The sequence below is a fragment of the Saccopteryx bilineata genome, chromosome 7 (assembly GCF_036850765.1).
Source record: "Saccopteryx bilineata isolate mSacBil1 chromosome 7, mSacBil1_pri_phased_curated, whole genome shotgun sequence".
Taxonomy (NCBI): domain Eukaryota; kingdom Metazoa; phylum Chordata; class Mammalia; order Chiroptera; family Emballonuridae; genus Saccopteryx; species Saccopteryx bilineata.
Window position 1 is genome coordinate 84,102,631 of NC_089496.1, and position 27,607 is coordinate 84,130,237.

At 40.7% G+C, this 27,607-nt stretch overlaps 1 protein-coding gene across 1 annotated transcript in view; it reads right to left on the bottom strand.

Annotated features, from left to right (window-relative positions):
- The window catches only part of TM9SF3 (transmembrane 9 superfamily member 3), a 73,620-nt gene that overhangs the window by 31,803 nt on the left and 14,210 nt on the right, over nucleotides 1-27,607 (bottom strand). Inside the window, exons 3-7 of the mRNA XM_066238141.1 lie at nucleotides 17,822-17,944; nucleotides 12,909-13,069; nucleotides 10,334-10,411; nucleotides 5,249-5,380; nucleotides 3,145-3,311 (exon numbers count right to left, since the gene is read on the bottom strand). Of these exons, the coding sequence (XP_066094238.1) occupies nucleotides 3,145-3,311; nucleotides 5,249-5,380; nucleotides 10,334-10,411; nucleotides 12,909-13,069; nucleotides 17,822-17,944 (661 nt within the window). The remainder of the gene's footprint in view (nucleotides 1-3,144; nucleotides 3,312-5,248; nucleotides 5,381-10,333; nucleotides 10,412-12,908; nucleotides 13,070-17,821; nucleotides 17,945-27,607) is intronic.

A 27,607-nucleotide genomic window follows, 5' to 3' on the forward strand; every position in this document is an offset into this window, starting at 1 on the left:
GTCACTGAGAGTCCAAAATAACTACCAGAAATTTAAGCTTGCAGTCCCCAGAAACATTTCCACTACATGGAAATGTATTAGTCGCAATCAGTCATAGTTCTAAAAATCAGACATACCCTTAACCTCTTCATTCTTTGGGCATTTCCTACCCAAAATAGACCATTTTCATCTACACTGCACAATCTGTTGAGGTAGGGAGCCGTCCTCCTTGTTCCTCTCTCCAAGACTAAAAGGAGAGCATCTGAGGAGATGCTTTCCCTACACCTACCACCTCACCACCCCATCGACAGAGCAGCAGTGGCGGCGAACGCTCCGGGCCTCGCCGTGCCTTCCCCAACACTATGCCTTCTTAGGAGTTCATATCACAGTGATCGCCTCGCTCTGGTGATGACCCTCCACCTACCTAAATATTCTTTTCTGCTGATCGCTATGGTCATCTCTGAGGCAAAATGACTTTCACATGTCACGTTATCTGCTTTTTATCCTTTAGAATCAATACCACTCTGGAGCAATTCTTACAAATTTTAGGTGCAAGGTTTTCATGTTCTCATTTTATATTTTTATTATCTCTATTCTCATTTCCATAGCATAGCCAATTAAGAGACAAATTCTGGAGTAAGAGTACCTAGGGTCAAATCCCAGCTTACTAACACCCCTTACAAACAGCTGTGTGATCTCAAATTAGTAAACCTTTATTATATTTACTTTTCTCACCTGTAGAATAAATAGTCTCTTCACAGGGCTGATGTGAGGATTAAAAGAGCTAATGTGTATAAAGCACTTAACAGGGAACCTCAATGTTAGTCACTTTGATATCATAGTAACATTCATAGCTCTCGTACTTAAAAGCAACTGAGTATATTCACTTCAAATAAGCACAACACAGAACCACCATCGATAGTAATAGACTAAAATGACAATGCATGTCTTGTCTATTAATACCATCTATTAGAAGCAGTTTCTTATTTCTCTATAAGTAGAAGAGCTGTTCTATTAAAAATGAATTGCCTCCCTGGCAGGTTGGCTCAGGAGTAGAGCGTAAGCCCAGCGTGTGGAAGTCTCGGGTTCAATTCCCAGACAGGGCACACAGGAGAAGCGCCCATCTGCTTTTCCACCCTTCCCCCTCTCCTTTCTCTCTCTTTCTTCCCCTCCCACAGCCAAGGCTCCACTGGAGCAAAGTTGGCCCGGGTGCTGAAGATGGCTCCACAGCCTCCACCTCAGGTGCTGGAATGGCTCTGATACCGGTGGAGCAACGCCCCAGAGGGGCCGAGCATCGCCCCCTGGTGGGCATGCCAGGTGTATCCCAGTCTATCTGTCTGCCCCCCCCCCCCGCCAGCTTCTCACTTCAGAAAAATACAAAAAAAAAAAAAAGAATTGCCAAAATTATAATACTACATTTGAAAAGAAATAAAGCAAAAAGTTGGTTTCTAGGAGAGGTTACCCACTAGTACATGAGTAAGACTGTGGTCAGTATCAATTCGGAAGCGATGAATTTAATCCAGTATTTAATGTAAAGCATGACTTCTTGGTAGATTTAAAATGTTTTTGTTGTTTTTGGGATTTAGTTCATCTGAAATATATTCTAAAATATGAACTAACAAGAATACTGAAGTTTAAGTTTTGGTAAATTATTTTAAAGTTTACACAGTAAATAAACTGCAAAGGTTACATTAAAAACAACACAAACTACTAAAGAGAAATAGCTTTGTTGAAAAATACACATTCACGTTAGTTCAATAAGCACGAATTGACTACCTTCCACATGCAAAGTTCTTTAAGTAGGTACTTTGAGAATTCAAAGATAAGTTAAAACCCAGTCCTTGCTCTCAAAGAGCTTATTTTCTCGTGGAAAAAACAGCAACTGAGTATAAATATTTAATATACAACTAAAGAGCCATTCTTTTGGCAACATTTTATTGTTAGTCTGCCAAATGCCAAGCATATGTAGGAAAGAATGCATTGTAAATGGAAATAGAGGTATAAAATGTAACCAGAGACAAATGTCATTCTGATTGAGGACTTCATGGGGTAGCATCCAAAGTGCTTGAATTAAATCTCTGCCACCCTGGTTCTGAGTATGTTTGCTACTTTGAAGTTATGGCTCTCTGAGCATAAGGTTATAGGACCAATCCATAGAGACCTGAGATCTTTGTACAAATACTATTCTCATAATCTAAAAACCTCAAATGAAGAATTTATTGCACCCTGGCCGGTTGGCTCAGTGATAGAGCATTAGCCCAGTGTATGGAAGTCCTGGGTTTGATTCCCAGTCAGGGCACACAGGAGAAGTGATCATCTGCTTCTCCACCCCTCCTCCTCTCCCTTCTCTCTCTATATATCTCTTCTCCTCCTACAGCCATGGCTCAGCTGGAACAAACTGGCCCCGGGCACTGAGGATGGCTCCATGACATCGCATTAGGCACTAAAATAGCTCGGTTGCAGAGCAATGGAGCAACAGCCCCAGATGAGCAGAGCATCTCCCTATAGGGGGCTTGCGGGTAAATCCCAGTCAGGGCGCATGCAAGAGTCTGTCTCTCTGCCTCCCTGCTCTTCACTTAATAAAAAATAAAGTAAAATTAAAAAAGAATTTCTTGCAACTGGTTTTGATCATAAAGGAAAAATGTACCAGAAGCCACAAAGACAGGGTAAGAAATTACCTAATTATTTTTCTAACCTTATGTGCCTTCTACAATACTCTTTACACCATTATTTACGATGCTTTCTTCTGCTCTATAGGGAGGCTCCCAGTATTGGAGGTTAAATGTGAAGAACTAATTCAGTAACTGTGAAAGCCTTGTGCTTCTTATGAAGATCTAACTGGATCTTCAGCTTTCAAAAAAAAAAATGCCTATTCACTTTGTCAAACAATTTTGGGCTATAAGTAACTCTGCTCATATCTCTAATGAGACATAACCTTTATAATCAAACAAAATGTTCAGTAAGGCTAGCAGGTGGAAGCATGTAACAGAAAAATATACTTATAGCTGAAGATTATTGTGCATTATTTAATTTGTCTGCAATAATGACATTTCTGCTATTTAAATTCTAAGAATTGAAATAAACAAATATTTAATTATGATTGACTTAAAAGTTTCCAATGATTAAAACTATTAAAGAAAAAAGTAATAAAGTATAAGCACTTACTCTGTATATAAATCTTCTATCATTGCAACAATAATAACAATGAGAGACACAGCAAATATCTGACATCCAGAACCAATGAGAGAGGAAAATATCAGTGGATGACTTGATGGTCTAAAGACATCTCCATGTACCTGCTTCCATCCATACTCATCTCCTAGGTCTCTATCCTAAATACAAAAATAGGTAGAGAAAAGAGAAAATCATTCAGAAGGAAATTAAAATACAGAAACCAGGTAAAGTTTTATAATTACAATTGTAAGTTTCCTCTCTCCAAACTTAAAGCCATTTAGAGAGGTTCAAGATATTGAAAAAAGAAACTTTAAAATAATCACTGCCCTAAGGGACTCCAAATATTTGGAGGGGGAAAAGGAAGAATAAAGAAAAAGAAAAGAAAATAATCACTGCCCCAGTTTTACTGAGGCCCAAAAAGGTGTTTCCCAGTTGTGCTCAGAAAAATCTCAAAGAATGGAAAAAGAAAAGGGTCTATGAGCAAAAAGAAGTTCAAATTGGGAGAACAGCACATCGATTCTTTTAATATTACTTTCAGACACTATTCATCATTTACTTCATGACTGGCTCATAAATGACCAGAGGCCAGGTGGAGAAGAGTATCAAAACCAGTACTGAGCCTGACCAGGCGGTGGTGCAGTGGATAGAGCGTTGGACTGGGATGCGGAAGGACCCAGGTTCGAGATCCCAAGGTCACCAGCTTGAGCGTGGGCTCACCGGTTTGAGCCCAAGGTACTAGCTCCAGCAAGGGGTTACTCAGTCTGCTGAAGGCCCACGGTCAAGGCACATATGAGAAAGCAATCAATAAACAACTAAGCAGTCACAATGCGCAATGAAAAACTAATGATTGATGCTTCTCATCTCTCCGTTCCTGTCTGTCTGTCCCTGTCTATCTCTCTCTCTGACTTTCTCTCTCTGTAAAAAAATAAATAAATAAAATGACACTGTCTTTAAAAAAAAAAAAACAACAACCAGTACTGAGCGCCCTAACAATGTCTTTTATAGCCTGGAACCTAAGAAAACATATGGGGAAAATATCGGATAGTTAAATAGTATTTTTTTTTCTTTTTCTGTTTTGAGAGAGAGAGAGAGAGACTAACGGACAGGAAGGGTGAGAGATGAGAAACATCAACTCACAGTTGTGTCACTTTAGTTGTTCATTGATTGCTTCTTATACGTGCCTTGACGGGGGCAGGGGGTGCCCTCCAGCCAAGCCAGTAACCCTCTTGCTCAAGTTAGCAACCTTGGACTCAAGCCAGCAACCATGGGATCATGTCTATGATCCCACACTCAAGCCAGATGAGCCTGTGCTCAAGCTGGCAACCTCAAGGTTTCAAAGCTGGCTCCCCAGTGTCCCAGGTCGAAGCCCTATCCACTGTGTCACCACTAGTCAGGCAATAATAGCAACTTTTAATAAATGGTATTTTAAAAAAGAGATCTGGTTTTTCCTTTTCAACCTAAGTAAGCAAGTATCTAAAACAGTGTTTTTAAAGAAATGTCAGTCTCTCACAATAATCTGTTTTGGGGGGAGGCAGATGCTGGTCAGATATGTTTGAGAAGTACCAAACATTTTATCTAGCCTCTGATACTTCACAATGCACATTCACTTATTAAAATGTAAATCTGTTTAACAGTTTCCCAACTTACTTATAGATGGATCATATCTATATAGAATAGCCATTAACATCGTACAGAATACATTTTTTTCCTCACAACATTGTTCTATAATTTTGTAAAAAAATTTAGAAGACAACCCCAACCTATTAAACTAAAGGTAAATTAAACCTTCTGCCCCATCTCTGAATTGTATGCAATATTTAACAGTATTAGATGCCAACACAGGTCTACAACCTCCTAGCTGCAATTTTGAAATCAAAAGCTCTAAAAACTGAAAGTTTCTTTCATAAGTTTGACATATCCTTATTTCATGCAAAACTTGAACTGAAACCCCTCTGAGAATTCTACACTTTTATAAAGCCAAAAAATTCTGAATTCTGAAACTCATCTGATCTCAAGACTGTGTACCTACATTCCAATATTTAAAAGAATACTGAGTTAAACTGTTTTATAAATACAATATAAAAGTTTTGCTTACCATGTCATCCATTTCTTCTTCTTTACTGTATCGGGCATAATCTTTTCTTAAAGTTCTCATTAAAATCATTGAAACTAAGCCCACCAAGAAGATAACCATCATGAAGGAGTTGAAAATTGAAAACCAATGAATCTAAAATAATAGAAAATAAAATATGGGTACATAAAATGTCAGTCACAAATTTCACAGGCTCCATGATGACCACAGGATATTAATGCAAAAAAAACTTTTATGTAAAAAATCCAAACTTCAGAGACACTGGGGATGAGTTTTCACTATATAAACTTTACAGTAAACTTCAGATGCACAAAAGCATGATATTGTTATACAGATTGTTACAGTCAAACTTATTATACAAATAATGTACAATTTGGTTACATAGCATATGCTATTCAGTAGAACAGAGAAAGGACATGGGGCTTTAAAGTCAAACAGGCCTGGGTAGCCCAGGCTCTGCCAATTTCTAGCTTTGTGACCCCAATTTTCCTATATCAAAAATGAACGAAATAATACTACTTCATGTTTACATGGTTTAATAACATATGAAAAAAGTACGGCACCATGTCTGGCACAGACCAGTAAATAATAAATGTTAGTTCCCTTCCCTCTAACTGATCAACAATGAGCTGAAAATCCCCTCAGAACACCAAGACTAACCCATCAGAGCCGGCCACCCTGGGCGCAGGCCACCTTCCTGCATGATCTGCTTCACCTGCAGCTTGTCCTCTCCGCTCCCTCGTCATCATCGTCCACTCCTTTCCAAGTTAGCTACCCACAGTGCAGAGAACACTGAGGGAACCCCTGGTTTCATAATGTTCCCAAGGCTCTGGGAACATTTGATTTCACCCACACGTGTCACAAAATTATGTCCAGATACTGGTTCATATAGTCACGATTACTGCATCTCTGAGTGCATCTCAGAGCCAAGCGCATCTGGCTTCAACCAGGTCTGTGGCACTGTACAGTGATTCCTCTATATTTTAATTCCCAAAAGTTCCTTAGGAATCGATCCAAAACTTCTCTCTTTGAGGCCCCAATTCCATTTATTTTCCTGTTTATCCTCCAGCCTTTTATTCCTCCTGTCAACCTCCTAGAAGTTGTTTCTCCTCTTAATTCAATCTTCCCACTAGGCTCTAGTCTCTTCTAACCCTTGAGGTGTTTCCCCCTCTCACAGTGCACCCCTAAACTTGCACCTTTCTCCAACATCAGCAACCTCCACAGGTCCCTCCCAATAACAGTATCTACTCCCTAGGCTTGTTACAGTACCAGGTTTAAGCAAGGTAATGAGTGTAAAGCATACAGTGTCTGACACATAATAAAACACTAACAATACTTTTATAAGTTATTACAATTATCATCTTTTAAAGCATCTGCTTGATCATTTGTCCACTCACTGTTTCAATCTTCTTACCTCTCTCCTTTCAACGCCAACACTTTTCAAATAAAGAGACTACAGATTCTACTACCCTCAGTTACTCCTAAATACAATACCATCTCATTTTGCCCCACAAAAATCTCTCAAAGGCCTGCAATAAACTTCTAAACGATTCAGTGTTCAGTTAGCTGCCCCCACTCTCCCTGCTCTCCTGCCATGCCTGACCTTTGCGCTCGCACACTGTCCATCCCGCTTCACTGACTGCTGCTCCTCCCACCCTCTGTGAACTTTTCCAAAAGCTCCAGTCTTGGTACCCTGCAGAGACTTCCTCCTGCCCTCAGAACTTTTAACTAGCATTCCAATGATGATGGCAACGCCCTCTGCCACCAACCCCCACCCTGCCCCAAATCTCTAGCCCTCTTCCTCATTCAGGTCTAAAACCTTTGCTAACTATGATCACTGCCACTTGAATGCCTTTGTGGAATTTCAGGCTGCCCTAAAGTATTAATCTTCTGCCTCATGTATAACAACTTGCTTTCTTTTATTTTTTTACAACTCGGTTCTGATTTATAACTTCTGCTAATGACACTAACATTTCACTTTGAAAATCTGATATTATCTCTGGTTCTTCCTTCTTAATCTTTCCCTGTAATGATTAGGCTTTTATTTTTCCTTCAAAATGTCTCTTTTTTCTTTTTTTTTTGTATTTTTCTGAAGCTGGAAACCGGGATAGACAGTCAGACAGACTCCCGCATGCGCCCGACCGGGATTCACCCGGCATGCCCACCAGGGGGTGACGCTCTGCCCACCAGGAGGCGATGCTCTGCCCCTCCGGGGCGTCGCTCTGTTGCGACCAGAGCCACTCTAGCGCTTGGGGCAGAGGCCAAGGAGCCATCCCCAGCGCCCGGCCCATCTTTGCTCCAATGGAGCCTCGGCTGCATGGGAGGGGAAGAGAGAGACAGAGAGGAAGGAAAGGGGGAGAGGTGGAGAAGCAGATGGGCGCTTCTCCTGTGTACCCTGGCCGGGAATCGAACCCGGGACTTCTGCACGCCAGGCCAACGCTCTACCACTGAGCCAACCGGCCAGGGCCTCAAAATGTCTCTTGTATCTATTCCTCTCCGTTCCAATGCCATCACCTCACACCCTAATAGTTTTAATGGCCTCCTAGTTGGCCTTCTTTATCTCGCCTTCCTTTCGATCTGTTCTATAAAAATCTACCCAACGAATCTTTCTGAAATGTCAAGTTTATATATCACAACATCAAACCTCACAGTGACATTCCCTATTGTCTCGCATATCAAATCTAAACTATTTTCCCCAATATTCTGTACCCTTTGTGATATGGCCACCTCACTTCATCTAGCCAACCTTTCTTTCCAATGTATCCTACATTCCAACCACATCCATTCTTCCTCAGTGACCCATAAGTACAGCATACTCATTTCCACCAATGTATTCCTTCTCACATGGGATCTACACCGTCCACCTTTGAAAATCCGATCTACTGTTTAAAGCCCAACTCAAAACCCTCTCTCCCATAAAACCTCTCATTGACATACATTCAAGTACATACATAGAATTTTTTAACACGAAGGATATCTTGTACAATTAAGATAAATTCTAACTTGGGCTACATGCTGAGTTGTGCACTAGGATGAAGGACAGTCTGGCTATTACCTACCCTGGGCATTCAGGCAAGTAACAGTCTATGGCTCTCCCTGAAAAACAGGTGACAGCCGACTGCCTCTGCCTCTTCAGAAGATCATTTCTTTCTTATTTCTACAATTTACTGAACACCTACTGACATTATTAAAAAAGTAATAAAGGCATTAAATTTTTAAATGCCTGCGAAAAGGGTCATATAAATTTAAATTTATCACAAAAGTATCATTCAGAATTTATAAAAGCAGTCTATAGTTATAGGTTTTTCCCAAGATTTTTGTTCCCACTCTGGGAAATTAAAGGCCCCAAAAGGACAAGAAAGAAAAGATCATATAAAGATCAAATATTACTCATATCTGCTTTCTGTCAATTTATCAAATTTTTGAAGAGAAAAAAACACTTTACATAGTTACTATTTAGTAATAAGTTTCTTACTATAATGCGAAAATTTCTAACAAAACTATTTTCTAATCAAAGACATGAACTTTAAATAATTATTTATTACAATGTACTAATACTAACCTGACATTTTATAATATCCCTTCATTCAAAAAATTAAGTACTGTGTAATTTTTAAATTATTATATCAAAGAAGACATTTCTTAGAAATAAAGAGATCAGATATCACAAAGGGGTGACTAACCCTACAACTGCTAACTCCAGTACCCCTAGTGTTGCTAAGCCTGGAGCAGCAGTGCTGGTTTGTCATGAATTTTAGAATAACTAACTACAGCACCAGTGCTGCCCCTTACTGAGCACCTACTATGTGTCAAACTGAACTAGGAGCTTTAGATACACTATCTAAATGGAATTTCATAGCAACTCTGCAAGGTATTATAAGCTTTGCTTCACTACTAAGGAGACAAGATAAAAGAACTGAGTATTTTGATCGAGTGGCAAATTATCTGCAAAATAAATAAATTTGCAAGTGGCAGGGACAGAGTGTATTCAGCAGTGGTAGTCAACCTGGTCCCTACCGCCCACTAGTGGGCGTTCCAGCTTTCATGGTGGGCGGTAGCAGAGCAACCAAAGTATAAATAAGATAGATTTAACTATAGTAAGTTGTTCTATAAAGATTTATTCTGTCAAACTTAGCAAAAATCTGACATAAAGTACTTGGTAAGTAATTATTATTATATGCTTTAACTTGCTGTAACTCTGCTTTATAAATTTTATAAAGTAAAGTTCCTTCCCTACTTTATAAATCACCATTACTGTGGAACCGGTGGGCGGTTAGAAAATGTTACTACTAACAGAGATACAAAAGTGGGCGGTAGGTATAAAAAGGCTGACTACCCCTGAGCTAGAGCTCCTAGGCCTGTGCTTATGGTCATTGTATTAGAAACAGTCCCTGCACTTACGCAATAGATCCCATCCCTTCCTGCCTACCTAAGGAAAATCTGTAGTAATTCTCCTCTCATGCATTATCCATTCTGTACTCTCTACTGAAACCCACTCAACATATGAACATATTTTTGTTACATCTCAAAAAAAAACCCAACCTCCTGCCTCCATCTTTTCTACTAGCTATTGCACCATTGCTTTGCTCCCCTTAGCAGCCAAACTTGCTATCTCCAATTCCTCTCCTCCCATTCTCTGTTACACTGGCTCTGTTCAGATTTTGTCTCACCAGCACTTTGGCAAATTCTCCAATGACTCTAGATGAATCCAATGGTTACTTTCAGAACTCATCTTACTTGACCAATTAGTAACAACTAGTCCCTGATGACTATATATCCATGCTCAGCTTTAAACACTATCTGCAAGGCAATGGCTGCAAAATTTGTATCCTTAGCCCGCACTTCTTTCCTGAACTCTAGATTGATAGAGCCAACTAGCTAATCAGTATCTCTATTTGTTAGCTCAGTGTCTTACAGACACTGTAAAAGTAACATGTCCTAAACTGTATTCTAATCTTCCCCACCAAACCTCACGATATTGAACTCATTAGTTAAATCTTGGTGATCCACAGCGCAAGCACAGTGCTCAATGTTTGTCAAACTGATTGGAGCACAAATTGAATGTCTTAAAATACTCAATTGACTTACCCTATGTTGAAAAAAGGATGGATCAAGATATTTGTCAAATCGATCTTCAAATTTTACATCTGACTTTTTCCATTTCACCTGAAAAAAAGTTTTCACTTGAAAATCAAGGCCAGTAAATAAATTAATAATCTATAACAAAACTGAGAAAAATTTGAAAAGATTTACACACTTAGAATAAGAAACTAGAGAAATGGAGGAAAATTACTACCAATTTCAGAAATTGAAACATGATTAACTAACCAATTTGCCTCTCTGTGTAATAACAAACCTTCCAACTTTATTTAGAGGGATCATTTCACTTTTCAAGAATTAACTCTTGCCTGCCTGACCAGGCAGTGGCGCAGCGGATAGAGCATCGGACTGGGATGCAGAGGACTCAGGTTCAAGACCCTGAGCTCGCTAGCTTGAGTACGGGCTCATCTAGTTTGAGCAAAAAAGCTCACCAGCTTGAACCCAAGATGGCTGGCTCCAGCAAGGGGTTACTCAGTCTGCTGAAGGCCCGCAGTCAAGGCACATTTGAGAAGGCAATCAATGAACAACTAAAGTGTTGAGGCACGCAATGAAAAACTAATGATTGATGCTTCTCATCTCTCTCCATTCCTGTCTGTACCTGTCTATCCCTCTTTCTGACTCACTCTCTGTCTCTGTAAAAAATAAAAATAAAAAAGAATTAACTCTTGCCTGACCTGCGGTGGCACAGTGGGTAAAAGCATCGACCTGGAACACTGAGGTCGCCGGTTCAAAACCCCGGGCTTCCCTGGTCAAGGCACATATGGGAGTTGATGCTTTCTGCTCCTCCCTCCCTTCTGTCTCTGTCTCTCTCTCTCTCTCTGTCTCCTCTCTCTAAAATGAATAAATAAAATCTAAAAATTAAAATTAAAAAAAAAAAGAATTCACTCTTGCTGACATATACTCCAACTCTATAAATGTAATAAGAACTCAATCAATTAGACCAATTGAAAAATTAACCCTGCCAGTGAGCTCAGTTGGTTAGAACATCGTCCTGACATGCCAATGTGTAGGTTCAATCCCCAGCCAGGGCACATACAAGAAGCAGCCAGTTAGAGCGTCGGCCTGGCGTGCGGGGGACCTGGGTTCGATTTCCGGCCAGGGCACATAGGAGAAGCGCCCATTTGCTTCTCCACCCCCACCCCTCTCCTTCCTCTCTGTCTCTCTCTTCCCCTCCCGCAGCCAAGGCTCAATTGGAGCAAAGATGGCCCGGGCGCTGGGGATGGCTCCTTGGCCTCTGCCCCAGGCGCTAGAGTGGCTCTGGTCACGGCAGAGCGACGCCCCGGAGGGGCAGAGCATCGCCCCCTGGTGGGCATGCCAGGTGGATCCCGGTCGGGCGCATGCGGGAGTCTGTCTGACTGTCTCTCCCCGTTTCCAGCTTCAGAAAAATACAAAAAAAAAAACCCCAAAAACAAAACAAACAAAAAAAAAGAAGCAACCAGTGCCTGACCAGGCGGTGGCACAGTGGATAGAGCATCGAACTGGGATGCAGAGGACCCAGGTTCAAGACCCTGAGGTCGCCAGCTTGAGCGCAGGCTCATCTGGTGAGCAAAAAGCTCACCAGCTTGGACCCAAGGTCGCTGGCTCGAGCAAGGGGTTACTCAGTCTGCTGTAGCCTCCCGGTCAAGGCACATATGAGAAAACAATCAATGAACAACTACGGTGTCACAATGAAAAACTGATGACTGATGCTTCTCATCTCTCTCCATTCCTGTCTGTCTGTTCCTATCTATCCCTCTCTCTGTCTCTGTAAAAAAAAAAGAGAGACAACCAGTGACAGCATGAGTAAGTAGAACAACAAATTGATGTTTCTCTTTCTCTCTTTCTCCCTCTTCATCTCTCTCTAAAGATAATAAAATACTAACCTGTACATCTTTATCTTTAGATTGCAATAGTTTTTATTACAACTATCAAATTTCTTCACTAGTGCAGTTGTGCAAATATTACTTGCATTAGCTACATATGCACAAAGCCCGAAAAACTTTCAAAATTGGCTACTAGCAATTGCCTCATTCCAGTTACCAGAAAACCAGGTAAAGAGAAGCTACCTATATCAAATTTCTCTTCATTCCACTATTTTTCATCTTAATAGACTGTACTTAGATTAACAGTTACAAGGGACTCTGACGAGCTCTTACTCTGCATAAGTATCTTATTCTAACTAATAAAGCAAAACATGGTAAATTATACCCACCCAGTACTTTTCAATACATCATCATCTCTATCTGCAACAGTAAAAAAGGCAATAACAAGAAACACTGCGATCTAAAAACATAACCATGAAAACACATGACTAGGTTAACTAGCAGCCCAGTGATAATGGTAAACTTTGCTTAGCAATCAGCAGGTCTTGCAAATGCATAGTTGGTCTCTAATACAACAAGCCTGAAGCAAATCTACTCCCTGCTTTTAAGAGGCTTATATACATTGAGGAAATACAGTTTTAATAATATTACTTTTCATCCCATTTCAGGCTATACATTCATTTACTAAGATGTAAAATACACTTAATTTTTGATATGAGGTCACAAACACCTCCCCTGCATAAAATTGTTTTAATACTTACTGAATATGACATCTGGATTTTAGTATTGGGAACCAATTTCACCTTTCCTTCACTAGTCAGATTAACATCAACAATTCGATTTCCATTAAACCCTATTTCAAGTTTTTTGTAGGTCCAAAGATAGTAATCTTCTCCATTTTCATCTGCTTCACCAACAATACCTACAAAAGAAACAACATTTTATACAATGTAATTTCACTTAATACATGTTTAAAATACATTACTATCAAAATGTCATAAAATGTTTTTTGTTTTTGTTTTTTTTTTTTTCATTTTTCCAAAGCTGGAAACGGGGAGGCAGTCAGACAGACTCCCGCATGTGCCCGACCAGGATCCACCCGGTATGCCCACCAGGGGGCGATGCTCCGCCCATCTGGGGCGTTGCTCTGTTGCATCCAGAGCACTCTAGTGCCTGAGGCAGAGGCCACAGAGCCATCCCCAGCGTCCGGCATCTTTGCTCTGATGGAGCCTCGGCTGCCGGAGGGAAAGAGAGAGACAGAGAGGAAGGAGGGGGGGAAGGGTTGAGAAGCAGATGGGCGCTTCTCCTGTGTGCCCCGGCCGGGAATCAAACCCGGGACTCCTGCACGCCAGGCCAATGCTCTACCGCTGAGCCTACTGGCCAGGGCCATAAAATGTTTTTTAAAGAAGCAATATTACTATTTTCCTCATGGTTAGAATAAGGCAAAATTGCAGGCTGGCCGCCTACATGTTGTTAACTACTTGGCAAACACAATTTATTTATTTTACCATGGATCACACCATAGTAAAATAAATAAATAAATAAAAACCAGTGCAGCAAAATCTATCACTAATTTGATCCTCGAAGTTCATGCATCGTCATTAGTATCACCTTCACGGTAATAATTATCACCTTGCCTGTGTATACTCCCTAATAGTTCAAAATTTCTGGTAAGTGCTAGCTACATCATCATCTGGCAAGGTTATCCATTTGCTGTGGTCAAACTAAAATTAAAACGAAGGCCTCCAGGGTCCCCATCCAGTACTTTCTCTAATAACCTATGATTTACCTACTTCGAATAAGCTGCACACATGTCTATATGAGTACCAAAACTTAAAATGCCTCCTTCTTAATTCCTCAAGTTTTGGACCTATTCCCTGGAAATCATTAAATTGAAAGGAGACCTGAAACCATAAACATCCAAGAAAAAACGTAGGCAGTAAGCTTTGTGACTTCGGTCTTAGTAATATTTTTTTTGGATATGTCTCCTCAGGCAAGGGCAACAAAAGCAAAAATAAACAAAGGGACTACACCAAACTAAAAAGCTTTTTCACAGCAAAGGAAATGAACCATCAACAAAACAAAAAGGGTAGAAAACACGTGCAAATGGTTTATCTAATAAGGGGTTAATATCCAAAGTATATACAGAACTCAGACAACCAGATATAAAAAAACAAACAATCCAATTTAAAAAATGGGCAGATGACCTGGAGAAATATTTTTCCAAAGAAGATATAAGGATGACCAACAGGCACATGAAAAGGTGCTCAACATCACTAATCATCAGGAAAGTGCAAATCAAAACCACAAGATACCACCTCACACTGTCAAAATGACTACTATCAAAAAGACAAAAGTAATTATTGGTGAGGATATAGAGAAAAAAGGAACCTCATATACTGTTGAAAGGAATGTAAACTGGTACAGGTACTGAAAAACACCATGAAGGTTCCTCAAAAAATTAAAAATGGAACTACCACACAACCCAGCAACTTCACTTCTGGGTATTTATTCAAAAAGAACAAAAACACTAATTCAGAAAGGCATGTACCCCTCTGTTCATTGCAATATTTACAATAGCCAAGATATGGAAACATCCTGAGTGTACACAGATAGATGAATAGATAAATATGTGATATATATGCACAATGGCACAATGGAATACTACTCAGCCATATAAAAGAATGAAACCTTGCCATTTGCAACAACATAAATGGACCTGGAGAGTATTATTATGCCAAGTGAAATAAGTCAGGCAGAGAAAGACAAATGCTGTATGATGTGGAATCTAAAAAAAAACAAAAACAAAAGATAAATAAGCAAAACAAAATAGAATTCAATTCATAGGTACACAGAATAGGAGGTGAGAGGATAAAAACATTGGGCAAAATGGGTGAAGGGGATGAAGAGGCACAACCTCCAGTAATAAAATAAGTCACAGGAAAGAAACAGCATAGAGAATATAGTCCAATAATACTGTAATAACTCTGTATGGTGACAGAAGATAACTAGATTTATTATGGTGGTCACTGCATAATGTACATAAATATCGAATCACTGTTATATACCTGAAATGAATATAATATTGCAAGTCAATATACATCAATAAAAAAGGAAAGAAGTATTAAAGATAAATGGTAATGAGGCAACAGTTTAAAATGATCATTTTGATCACGATGTGGGATACTGTAAGGGGAAGACCCATACTGTGAGGACAATAAGCGGTAGCTGAGGATCTATCTCCCATGTCCCCATATACTATGTCAGCTATTTATCCAATGTTCCTTTCCCAAGCCTGCATACTTCCCCAAGAGCTTTACGCTCTAAAAGTTAATCCTTAAGGCCTTCCCTCTGTAATCAGTGCATTTCATTAAAGTATTATGGGGGGAAAAAGGATTATTTCTTATTAAGGATTGTTTATTAACCAAAGTTGTTCTAACTGGTACAAATTCAAGGAATACAGTTTTGTTTTGTTTGCAGTTGTACAGAGATAATGAAATCCTTCTAATAATTAATTTCTTCAAGGTTTATTCACCTATCTACTCTGAAAATTCCGGGAGTGGAAACACAATTATACCAAGGAAGAAGCTATTCTCAAGGAGGCTTTTTAAAGACTCTCAAACCTTGGCCCTGGCCCATTGGCTCAGTGGTAGAGTGTCGGCCCAGCGTGCAGATGTCCTGGGTTCAATTCCCACTCAGGGCACACAGGAAAAGCACCCATCTGCTTCTCCATCCCAGCCCCTCTTACTTTTCTTTCTCTCTCTCTCTCTCTCTCTCTCTCTCTCTCTCTCTCTTTCTCTCTCTCTCTCCTCCCCTCCTGTAGCCATAGTTGATTAGAACAAGTTGGTCCTGGGCACTAAGGACGGTTCCACGGCCTCTGCCTCAGGTGCTAGAATGGCTCCAGTTGCAACGGAGCAAGGGCCCCAAATGAGCAAAGCATTGCCCCCTAGTGGGCTTGCTGGGTAGATCCCAGTCAGGGTACATGCAGGAGTTTGTCTCTGCCTCCCCTCCTCTAACTAAATTAAAAAAAAAAAAGACTCTCAAACCTTTATCCCAAGAAAAGCTAGATAAAAAAACATTTTAGTTCTGACAAGGATTCTCATGGTTCAGATGCCCTAGGACATTCAAAAGAATCTCCCTTAAACATGGCAGACCCTGGAATCCCAGGGCTAAAAAGATTAAAGACACAAAAGCACAGTTGCCATACTGAAAGGAGGCCATAGAAATGACTAGAATAAACATAAAGTTCCAGACAAGAAACCCACAAGCAATGGAAAAGACTGGGAGAGGAGCCTGTTCTCTCACCAAAAGCAAGCAAGCAAGAAAACCAACAGAACCAACAAAACAAAATAGAATATAACAAAGTAATGGAAACCCACTCTAATGAGTTCTCCTAAAACACAGGCTCAGAAGTCATCAGTAAATTTTCAGCACATCTTCCTGCTACCCTCAGAGCTGATCACAGAAATGTCTGTGTTAACGCAATATTAATTAGTCATTTATATGAAATGCTTACTATTTATATTTACAATATGTTCAGTCTTTCAGTTTACTGCTCATGAATACAGTGGTCTACAAACAAGTTTAATAATCAGAATATTGATTTTATATAAGAATAGGTGTCTATAGTCCCCCCTCCCAAAAAAAAAGGCTAACAGAAAACCACTAAGAGAAAAATCTGACCAAACATCCTGGCTATATGATAGCTGGCTGTACTTTGCACTTTAATTAACTTAAGTCTAACACAAACAATGTTTGGACTATGAATACAGTTGTATTAACAGGGATAAACAAACTATACATAAAAAATTAGAAATGAAAAGCTAAAACTTAAAAAATTTTTAAATATATACTTTTGTAGGCCCTGGCCGGTTGGCTCAGTGGTAGAGCATCGGCCTGGCGTGCAGAAGTCCTGGGTTCAATTCCTGGCCAGGGCACACAGGAGAAGCGCCCATCTGCTTCTCCACCCCTCCCCCTCTCCTTCCTCTCTCTTCCCCTCCCGCAGCTGAGGCTCCATTGGAGCAAAGATGGCCCGGGCACTGGGGTTGGCTCCTTGGCCTCTGCCCCAGGCACTAGAGTGGCTCTGGTCACAACAGAGCGATGCCCCAGAGGGGCAGAGCATCGCCCCCTGGTGGGCGTGCCGCATGCGGGAGTCTGTCTGACTGTCTCTCCCCATTTCCAGCTTCAGAAAAAAATAAAATAAAATAAAATAAACATATACTTTTGTAAAATAACATAGGAACTAGCAAAACAAGTCATTCAGGAACCTATCATATCCAAAATCCATGCTACCACAGTTCCACATGAGAAAGCCAAAATAAAGCTTCACAGTCCTATTTAGTTTCTCTGATTGCATTTGATCGTGTAAGTCAAAATAAGATATGAGAAAATGGGGAATAGGGAAAATTTCAGATTGTTCAAAGCACCTTTCAACCCTTTGAATATGAAGTTATACTACATAAAAGCAGTATTTTGAGGAAGTTTCACGTAAGGTTTGGCAATGTCAAAACCCTTCAATAACAGGAGACCATAAAATTGGTATTTAAATCATTCTATGGATAATAGTAAAAACACATTTACTGATTTAGTGTACAATCACCTTAAAGAATCATTATACAAATTTTGTTTATTATGCAAATATTCCCAAACTTTAAATATAATATACAATACTTACCCCATATTGGTAAGTCATCTATGTACATCTGGTACCAGTAGTGATTCTTGATAGCGTATACAAATGCATCTTTCCTTTCTTTATCTAAGTCAATTTCACAGTAAGTGGCTGGCATCACATCATCTAACATAAAATAAAAGTTGCAAATTAACACATTGGTTTGCAAAATAGTTACAGGAAAAATAACAGAAGAAAACAGTCAATATTTCCTGATGTTACAATTTCTATTCATATTAGTTGAATCTGGGTGATAAATAATGGGGGTTTGGTACACAATTTTCTATTTTTTGTGTATGTTTAAAACTTTTTACAATAAAATAATTTTAAACACCTTTATTTTCAAAGATTATCTTACTAAGCGAAGAAATCATTCCTTACATGAAAAAATTATACAAGAAAATTTACAGAGTACCTATAAATAAAGAACAAAAAAGCTTAAAATACAAAGGGAAGTTTTCATTTACGTATGCAAAAAACTTAAGAATATGATCTTAAATAGAGCTAACAATTTCTAACTAAAATCTCTGAGATAAAAATTCATGTGAACATTCATGAATGAAAATCATTAGAAGTCACAGATTCTATGAGGAATCCTAGTGATTCTTCATAATTAGCAAGGTTAAAAGGCAAACCTCTATCTAGCAGGCAGCACTGTTTATAAATTACCTGAAAGTTCCCTGGAGATGAGTCACTTCCACTCTTGAAAGCTTTCAAAATTACTGTTACCATAATACTCTTGTAAACCTTTCAAAAATGTGCTTATGATTGTTAGTTTCTAAACAAAACAAAACCAAAACACCCCTCAAATATCCTAGATGTCCATCAGAAGGATTTAAACTGTTTTTGAATATTACTTAAGCACAGACAAAAAAATAAAGAAATCAACCTTAACAGCAACAAAAAAGCATGGTTGTGCCTGGCCTGTGGTGGCACAGTGGATAATGTGTCAACCTAGAACACTGAGGTCACCGGTTCAAAACCCTGAGCTTGCCCGATCAAGGTACGTTCAACAAGCAGTCAACAACTAAAGTGAAACAACTATGAGTTGATACTTCTCACTCCCATCCCCCTTATCCTCTCTCTGTAAAATCAATAAATAAAATCTTTACAAAAATGAATATAAAAAAATGCCCTGGTCAGACAGCTAGGTTGGTTAGAGTACTGTCCCAAAACACAGAGGTTGCCGGTTCAATCCCCAGTCAGGGCACATGCAGGAGCAGATCTATGTTTTTATCTGTCTCTCTTTTTCCCTTCTTCTCTCTCTAAAATCAATAAAATAAACATTAAAAAGAATTAATAAAAAAGCATAGTTGTTTGTTTTTAAGTTTTCCTTTACTGTAATATTGGTTATTCAGAACTTGAAGTGAAATTTCCCTCAAGAAACAGGGTTAAAATTTCTTAAATGTTGATTAAAACTTCCTAAATTGCAGCTGAACCATGATTAATAGCTATCTGTAATGTTATTTCTAAGATAAACAGCAATCTGCATTATAACTCCAGACCCAGCAACATGTCTCCCCATTCTTTAAAAGAGAACAGCTCCACCTTAGTATTGTAACAGCCCAAAGGGGGTACCCCAAGACTATAACACCAGAGACGGCAGGAAACACTGAAGTTCCATGAAAGAAGAACGGGGAAATATTCTCATTCTCAAAGTGGGAGAAGAAAATTGCTTGGTCTCCAACATCAAGATTTTCTTTCTACCCAGACCCTTTTAAGCTGCAAGGAATTTAGGATTTTCATAATGGCAAAAACTGAGGCTGAGCAGAGAAGGAAGGCGTTAGGACAGAGACTGCTATAGAGGGTTCCTACAGCAGTAGCTAAAAGAACTGGCAGCAAGAGGTTTCCAAATAGGATTTCCAAGGACTGTGATAATGCACAGAGGACAGCAGGCAACAGCTACAAACGGGAGAGTAGTCCAAGCCTGAGCAGCAACAAATGGCCACAGTGGCTGAGGGAGACCTCACAGCTACCACTGCAAAGCCACAGAATTTCTTGCAGTTACAAGACATTCACCAATAATTGTCATTAACAGTATGGCAGTTTTATGTATGAAGTTCTGAGATATACATTTACCACTGTAAACTTTTTAAGAGTCCTCCCTCACAGTTTCAACTTAAGTTCAACTCTCTTTTCTCAATTTTCTAGATCCTCTCTCCCTATATTTAGTCTAGCCAAACTCCACTGCCTGAAGTTCCCACACACCTGTGCTCTCCAGGCCTCTGGACTTTTTTGCTTGTGCTCAAATATCCATCCCAAAATTCTTCCCATTCCCCACACTCTCCCCTCCATAGAGTAATCCCTGACTCCCCACCCTCACACCTCTCAAAGCCCACAGCCTGCCCCTCCCTCTGAAGCCCCATGGCTTTCTCCCCATACCTCCCAATGCCTGTTTCAGTACACTTTCCAAAGCAGATACTAAAAGAAAAAAATTTTAAAGCATGATTTTCATTTATATGGCAAAAGAAATCAGTAAGTATATTAAAGTATGCCCATACACATGCGTCTGTGTGGTGTATGTGTGCGAGGAGAAAACGAGCAGAGTATCTCACAAGGACTGACAAGGAAGTCGTGAAGGATATCTCCCACTGATGTAAAATCTAGAAGTGTGATGAAAGGAAAAACCTTTCATGATGCCAGGCTATAAAAGGAACCTTAGTTGTTCATATTTTAATGAAATTCCGCTTGCAGGCATGTAGACAAATATAAACACCAGAAATAATTAAAGGGGCTGGTTGCTCAAGTGAAACAGCACTTCTCTCAGGAGGGAGTCACTTTAAAGATAAAGAATGCAATGTGTCTGAATATGTCAAACCATTATTCAGAATTTTATTTATATAACTGAAAAACAATTTGAAACATCAATCACCATAAATCACTGCTTTAAAATTATAACTGGATATACCTTTCTCAGATGAAATACACACCTATAAATTTTGAAGAGGATGCAATTAAAATTTTACATATGTAAATACCTTTTTTTTTTTTTGTATTTTTCTGAAGCTGGAAACGGGGAGAGACAGTCAGACAGACTCCCGCATGCACCCGACTGGGATCCACCCAGCACGCCCACCAGGGGCGATGCTCTACCCACAAGGGGGCAATGCTCTGCCCCTCCGGGGCGTCGCTCTGCCGCAACCAGAGCCACTCTAGCGCCTGGGGCAGAGGCCAAGGAGCCATCCCCAGCGCCCGGGCCATCTTTGCTCCAATGGAGCCTTGGCTGTGGGAGGGGAAGAGAGAGACAGAGAGGAGGGGGGGGGGGTGGAGAAGCAGATGGGTGCTTCTCCTATGTGCCCTGGCCGGGAATCGAACCCGGGTCCTCCACACTCCAGGCCGACGCTCTACCACTGAGCCAACCAGCCAGGGCTGTAAATACCTTTTATGTGTCAAAAACACCAAAGTTATAAAGTGGCAAATGTTAATACTAATTTTTTTTTTTTTTTTAGGTAAGAGGGGAGCCTGACCAGGCGGTGTCGCAGTGGATAGAGCGTTGGACTGGGATGCAGAGGACCCAGGTTCGAGACCCCGAGGTCGCCAGATTGAGCACGAGCTCATCTAGTTTGAGCAAAAAGCCCACCAGCTTGAACCCAAGGTTGCTGGCTCCAGCAAGGGGTTACTCGGTCTGCTGAAGGCCCGCAGTCAAGGCACATATGAGAAAGCAATCAATGAACAACTAAGGTGTTGCAACACGCAATGAAAAACTAATAATTGATGCTTCTCATCTCTCTCCGTTCCTGTCTGTCTGTCCCTGTCTATCCCTCTCTCTCTCTGGAGAAAAAAAAAAAAAAAAAGGTAAGAGGGGAGACAATGAGGCAGACTCCCACATACCCTGACCAGCATCCATACGTGGCAACCCCATCAAGGGCCAATGCTCAAGCACCTGGCTAGTTTTAGTGCCTGAGGCTGATGTGCTCCAATGAAGCTATCCTCAGCATCCATGGCCCTGCTCAAACCAACCAAGCCACTGGCTGTTGAAGGGAAAGGAGGAGAGAAGGGAGAGAGAGAACAGGGAAGGAGCAGATGGTTGCTTCTCCTGTGTGCCCTGACCAGGAATTGAACCCAGAATGTCCATATGCTGAGCCAACGCTCTATCCACTGAGCCACTGGCCAGGACCAATACTGATTTTCAAACAGAGAGCAACGGTAGATTCTAGAAGCTACATACCAGTAAATCTGTCATCAATTCCCAACAATACTCCAGACTTAACAGCTGAATTGACAGTGAAAACATTAAGAAAGAATGTGATCATTATTTATGAGCTCTCTAAAAACATAGCATGCATTACATCGTTTTCTTTCTCTCTTGATATCATGACTAAATTGTAAAATCAGAAATACTCTACCTCAAATTCAGCAAAGTTTCTTTCTGAAGTGACTTTAGACAAATTTATAGAAAATGGGCAGAAACCTGAGTTTTACTCTGGGATCCACTACCCAAATTATGTGAATAAAAACAAGTCATTTAACCTCAAAACAGAGATAATATCTCTGCTATCTCATTCCCAGAGTTGTAGTAGGTATTAAAAGTACCAATATATTCACAGTGTTGTTTTCTTGGGGCACACATTTCTTTAAGAATTCAACGAAGTAGTAACTCCTTTGCCGCCCCAAAATGCACATGCACACTAAACTATGTGTACAATTTCAGAGGGGCCCACGGGCTCCTGAAGCTTCTGGTTCGATTTGTAGACCAGAGCTTCCCACAGTGCTGCAATGCAGTAAGCACTCAACACCTACTAAATGAATTTTTTTAAAGGGGGGTGAGGTGGAGCTGGAAAAACTGATATATTCACAGTTAATTAGCCAACCATATATAAAGAGTATTGATTAACTGATCTACCTGACTGACAGTATAAAGTGCAATTTTTTTCTAGATGGCTCTTTGGCAACATATATCAAGAACCGCCTTAAAAGTGTTTATACCCTGGCCCTGGCCGGTTGGTTCAGCGGTAGAACGTAGGCCTGGCGTGCAGGAGTCCCGGGTTCAATTCCCGGCCAGGGAACACAGGAGAGGCACCCATCTGCTTCTCCACCCCTCCCCCTCTCCTTCCTCTCTGTCTCTCTCTTCCCCTCCCGCAGCGAGACTCCATTGGAGCAAAGATGACCCGGGCGCTGGGGATGGCTCTGTGGCCTCTGCCTCAGGCACTAGAATGGCTCTGGATGCAACAGAGCGACGCCCCAGAGGGGCAAAGCATCACCCCCTGGTGGGCATGCCAGGTGGATCCCGGTCGGGCGCATGCGGGAGTCTGTCTGACTGCTTCCCCGTTTCCAGCTTCGGAAAAATGAAAAAAAAAAAAAGTGTTTATACTCTTTGATTCAGTAATTCTACTTTTAAGAATTTATCCTAATAAAATTCAGAGATGCTCTAAAATACTTATGTGCTAGGATAACGAAAGCATTGTTATTTCTAATAAAAAAATAAAAGAAAAAAAATAAGAAAAGCAAAGAAGGATAGAAATCAATCAGATTATCTTATAACTGAGAAATTACAATATCCAAGTTATAGAACACATTTTTTTTTGAAAGAGAGAAAGAAGAATGAAGAGAGACAGAATATCAACTTGTTCTTCCATTTAGTTGTGTATCCAGATTGATTGCTTCTCATATGTGCCCTGACTGGGGCTTGACCCAGCACCCACAGGGTCAAGCCAGCACCCTCAGGATCAAACCTGGGACCCTAGGATTGAGCTGGCAACCCTGGCACTCTAGGATGATGCTCTATCCACTGTGCCAGCAGCCAGGGTTATAACACATTTTTAAAAGAGTGAAAAACAATATGAGGACAAGCTCATAAGATGTTAAGAGTAGAAACTAATTTATATAGAACCTAAGTGAATTAGTAAGTGCTTAAATTAATATAGATCACATAAACACTACATAAGCACTAAATACATTTTAAAGAAATCATATATATAACTAAACCTGATTTTAAAAAAATTCTAATTAATGTGAGGAACAAAATAAAGAAGGATGAAAGAAATAGTAATGGTAATTATATCCAGGTGATTTTCTTCTTTATAATTCTCTGTAGTTTCTAAATTTTGTACACTAATCTTTATATCATTGTTAAAATAAGAAAAAATATATATACATACATTCCTTAGAAATAAAAAATGACTGATGTCAATCTGGAGAACAAGGCTGTCAGTGGATTGAACAAGAACATATAAAAAGCCCACGCTATTCAAATTTGCCATTCACACAAGGTTTAAGAAATTGCCCATGCCAGGAAGTCAAAATACCTAGATTCAAGATTCAGTACAGGATTCAAATTATTTGGTGTGGCTAAAACACTTTGGTTGAACCAACAGTATAAAATATTGCACTAAGTTCCTAGACTTTCAATTAAACAAGGCAGAGTAACCACAAATACATCTTTTCCCTCCAGAAACTCCATTAAAATGTCAATAAAGAAATAAGAAGAAGAGAAGACAGAGAGAAAAGATTTAATGGAAGATGGCAACTAATAAAGCAGAATAAAAAAAAAAACAGAAGGGAGGAAATTCGTTTCACACGAGATATTCAGGACTTGGAGAACACCACAGACATCAAAAGGTGGAGAACAGATGAAGGACTGAACACATAGGGAAACTGAAAATATGTTCACAGGGAGACTGGATGCCCAGATCCCCTCCTCCTGCACCACACAGGCAGATGAATAACAGCCTGCAGCAGACCAGAGGTACTTTCCAGAGAACTTTACCAGAGTGGCTCCAGAATCAGGGAGAGTAGACTCTAGGGACTAACAACGTGGGTGGATTACCTTAAGAAAAATCTTCAGGCTGAATGAAAGGACCTGCTGCCCGCCAAAGCCCTTTCCCCATTCTTTAGCAACCAAGCCTTTACCACGCACACAGATAGCTGGAGGGAAATACTGCAGAGAGGTTAAAAACTCAAACTCTAGTGCTGAGCTGCCCAGGTTCAAATCTTCACTTTGCCACTTTCCCCTTCTGAGAATCCTTGGACACATTACTTAACCTCTGGGCCCAAACTTACTCATCTAAAAAATAGAGATCGCCTGACCAGTGATGGCACAGTGGATAGAGTGTTAACATAGGACACTGAGGTGCCAGGTTCGAAACCCCAAGGTCTCTGGCTTGAGCACAGACTTGCCAGCTTGAGCACAGGGTCATTGACTTGAATATGGGATCATCAACATGATTCTAAGGTCCTTGGTGAGCCCAAAAGTCACTAGCTCAAAGCCCAAAGTCACTGGTTTGAACCCAAAGTCACTGATTTGAGCAAGGAGTCTCTGGTTCAGCTGGAGCTCCCCCATCCCCCCATCAAAGGCACATATGAGAATCAATCAATGAACTAAAGTGATGCAACTGATAACCAGGTGGTGGCACAGTAGATGGAGTGTCAGCCTAGGATGCTGAGGACCCAGGTTTGAAACCCCAAGGTTGCCGACTTGAGCACGGGCTCATCTAGCTTAAGTGCAGGCTCATCCAGCTTGAGTATGGGCTCATCCAGTTTGAGTGTGGGTTTACCAGCTTGAGCATGGGATCATAGAGATGAACCCATGGTCCCCGGCATGAGCCCAAGGTTGCTGGCTTGAGCAAGGGGCTTGGCTGGAGCCCCCCATTCAAGGCACATATGAGAAAGCAATCAATGAACAACTAAAGTGCCACAACAAAGAATTGATGCTTCGTACCTGACCAGGCGGCGGTGCAGTGGATAGAGCATCAGACTGGGATGCAGAGGACCAAGGTTCAAGACCCTGAGGTCGCCAGCTTGAGCACGGGCTCATCAGCTCACCAGCTTAGACCCAAGGTCGCTGGCTCCAGCAAGGGGTTACTCGGTCTGCTGAAGGCCCGCGGTCAAGGCACATATGAGAAAGCAATCAATGAACTAAGGTGTCACAACGAAAAACTGATGATTAATGCTTCTTATCTCTCTCCGTTCCTGTCTGTCTGTCCCTGTCTATCCCTCTCTCTGACTCTCTCTCTCTCTGTCGCTGTAAAAAAAAAAAAAAAAAAGAATTGATGCTTCTCATCTCTCCCCTTCCTGTCTGTCCCTCTCTCTGTCCCTCCCTTTCTCACTAAAAATAATTAAAGTGACACAACTATGAATAGATGCTTCTCATCTCTCTCTCCCTCCCTCTCTCAAAAATAAGTAAATAAATAATAAAGATAAAACCCCTCATAAATTTACTTTGAGGATGAAAACCCTTATTAAGGTTAATTTTCAAAATAAATGTAAAAATTTAAAAAAAAAATAAAGAGAATGAAACAGTCAAGATTGAGAGTCACTGAACTAGAAATACATAAAGCCCTAAGCAGCCTTTGAGATTCCTTTGTATCTACAGTACTCTCAACTTTACCATTCCACTCTGGAAAAACAGAAGAAATACTTGCAAAATGATTTCATCCTTTTGTTGAGATATTCACAGAAGAAAAAGTCAAGGGAAGAACAATAAAAGAGAGAAAGGAATCCTCTAGAAATAATCAATTCGTTATACCACACGAATTTTCAAATGAGGCAGAAGGAGAGTAGTGATCTCTCCTGGTAGAAATTAGTATGTCAGATAAGCCAATGATCATAATGAACCAATTATAAAAAACAAGCAGGCACAAACTGTGCAAGTGCTAGACAGTTTATTAAGAATTTAGTATGTGGCCCTGGCCGGTTGGCTCAGCGGTAGAGCGTTGGCCTGGTGTGCGGGGGACCCGGGTTCGATTCCCGGCCAGGGCACATAGGAGAGGCGCCCATTTGCTTCTCCACCCACCCCCCTTCCTCTCTGTCTCTCTCTTCCCCTCCCGCAGCCAAGGCTCCATTGGAGCAAAGATGGCCCGGGTGCTGGGGATGGCTCCTTGGCCTCTGCCTCAGGCGCTAGAGTGGCTCTGGTCCCGGCAGAGCGACGTCCCGGAGGGGCAGAGCATTGTCCCCTGGTGGGCAAAGCATGGCCCCTGGTGGGTGTGCCGGGTGGATCCCGGTCGGGTGCATGCGGGAGTCTGTCTGACTGTCTCTCCCCGTTTCCAGCTTCAGAAAAATACCAAAAAAAAAAAAAAAAAAAGAATTAAGTATGTCTTTTTTTTTTTTTAAGTGAGCAAGAGAGACAGACAGGCAGAAAAGGAGAGGGATGAGAAGCATCAACTTGCCATTGCAGCACTTTAGTTGTTTATTAATTGCTTCTCATACATGCTTTGGGAGGCTTCAGCTGAGCCAGTGACCCCTTGCTCAAGCCAGCAACCTTGGGCTCAAGCCAGTGACCACAGGATATATCTATAATCCCACACTCAAGCCGGCGACCTCGGGGTTTCAAACGTGGGATCCCAGCATCCCAGCTCGACACTCTATCCACTGCACTGCCATCGGTCAGACAAGAACTTACTATGTCTTAATAGCTGAAGATTCAACAGCGAACATGAATGCTACTGTCCCTGCCCTAGCAAAACTAAACTCTCAGCGAGCCAGTGCAGCAGCTTGAGGATAAATCAAATCCTATCCTTAATAAACTAAACATTTCTTAATTGCTAATATAAGATCACGGTGGAATTAGACACATGTTAAGTGTTATTTGTATTCATATCAATGACCATTTTTTGAATGTAAACTATGTGTTAAGAACTTTGATAAATGTTCTACATATATTACATCATGTAAATCTGACAGTTGTAGCAAGTGGATATTATGTCCCTCATTTCACAGATGGGGAAAATGACATCAAAGAGTTGAATAACTTGCCTACTGACTGCACAGGTGGGCGGAGGCAGAGCTGAGATGTACTAAGTCTCCCTGACTACAAAGCACACATTCCTTCCACTCCACAGAAGCAAGGTTCCA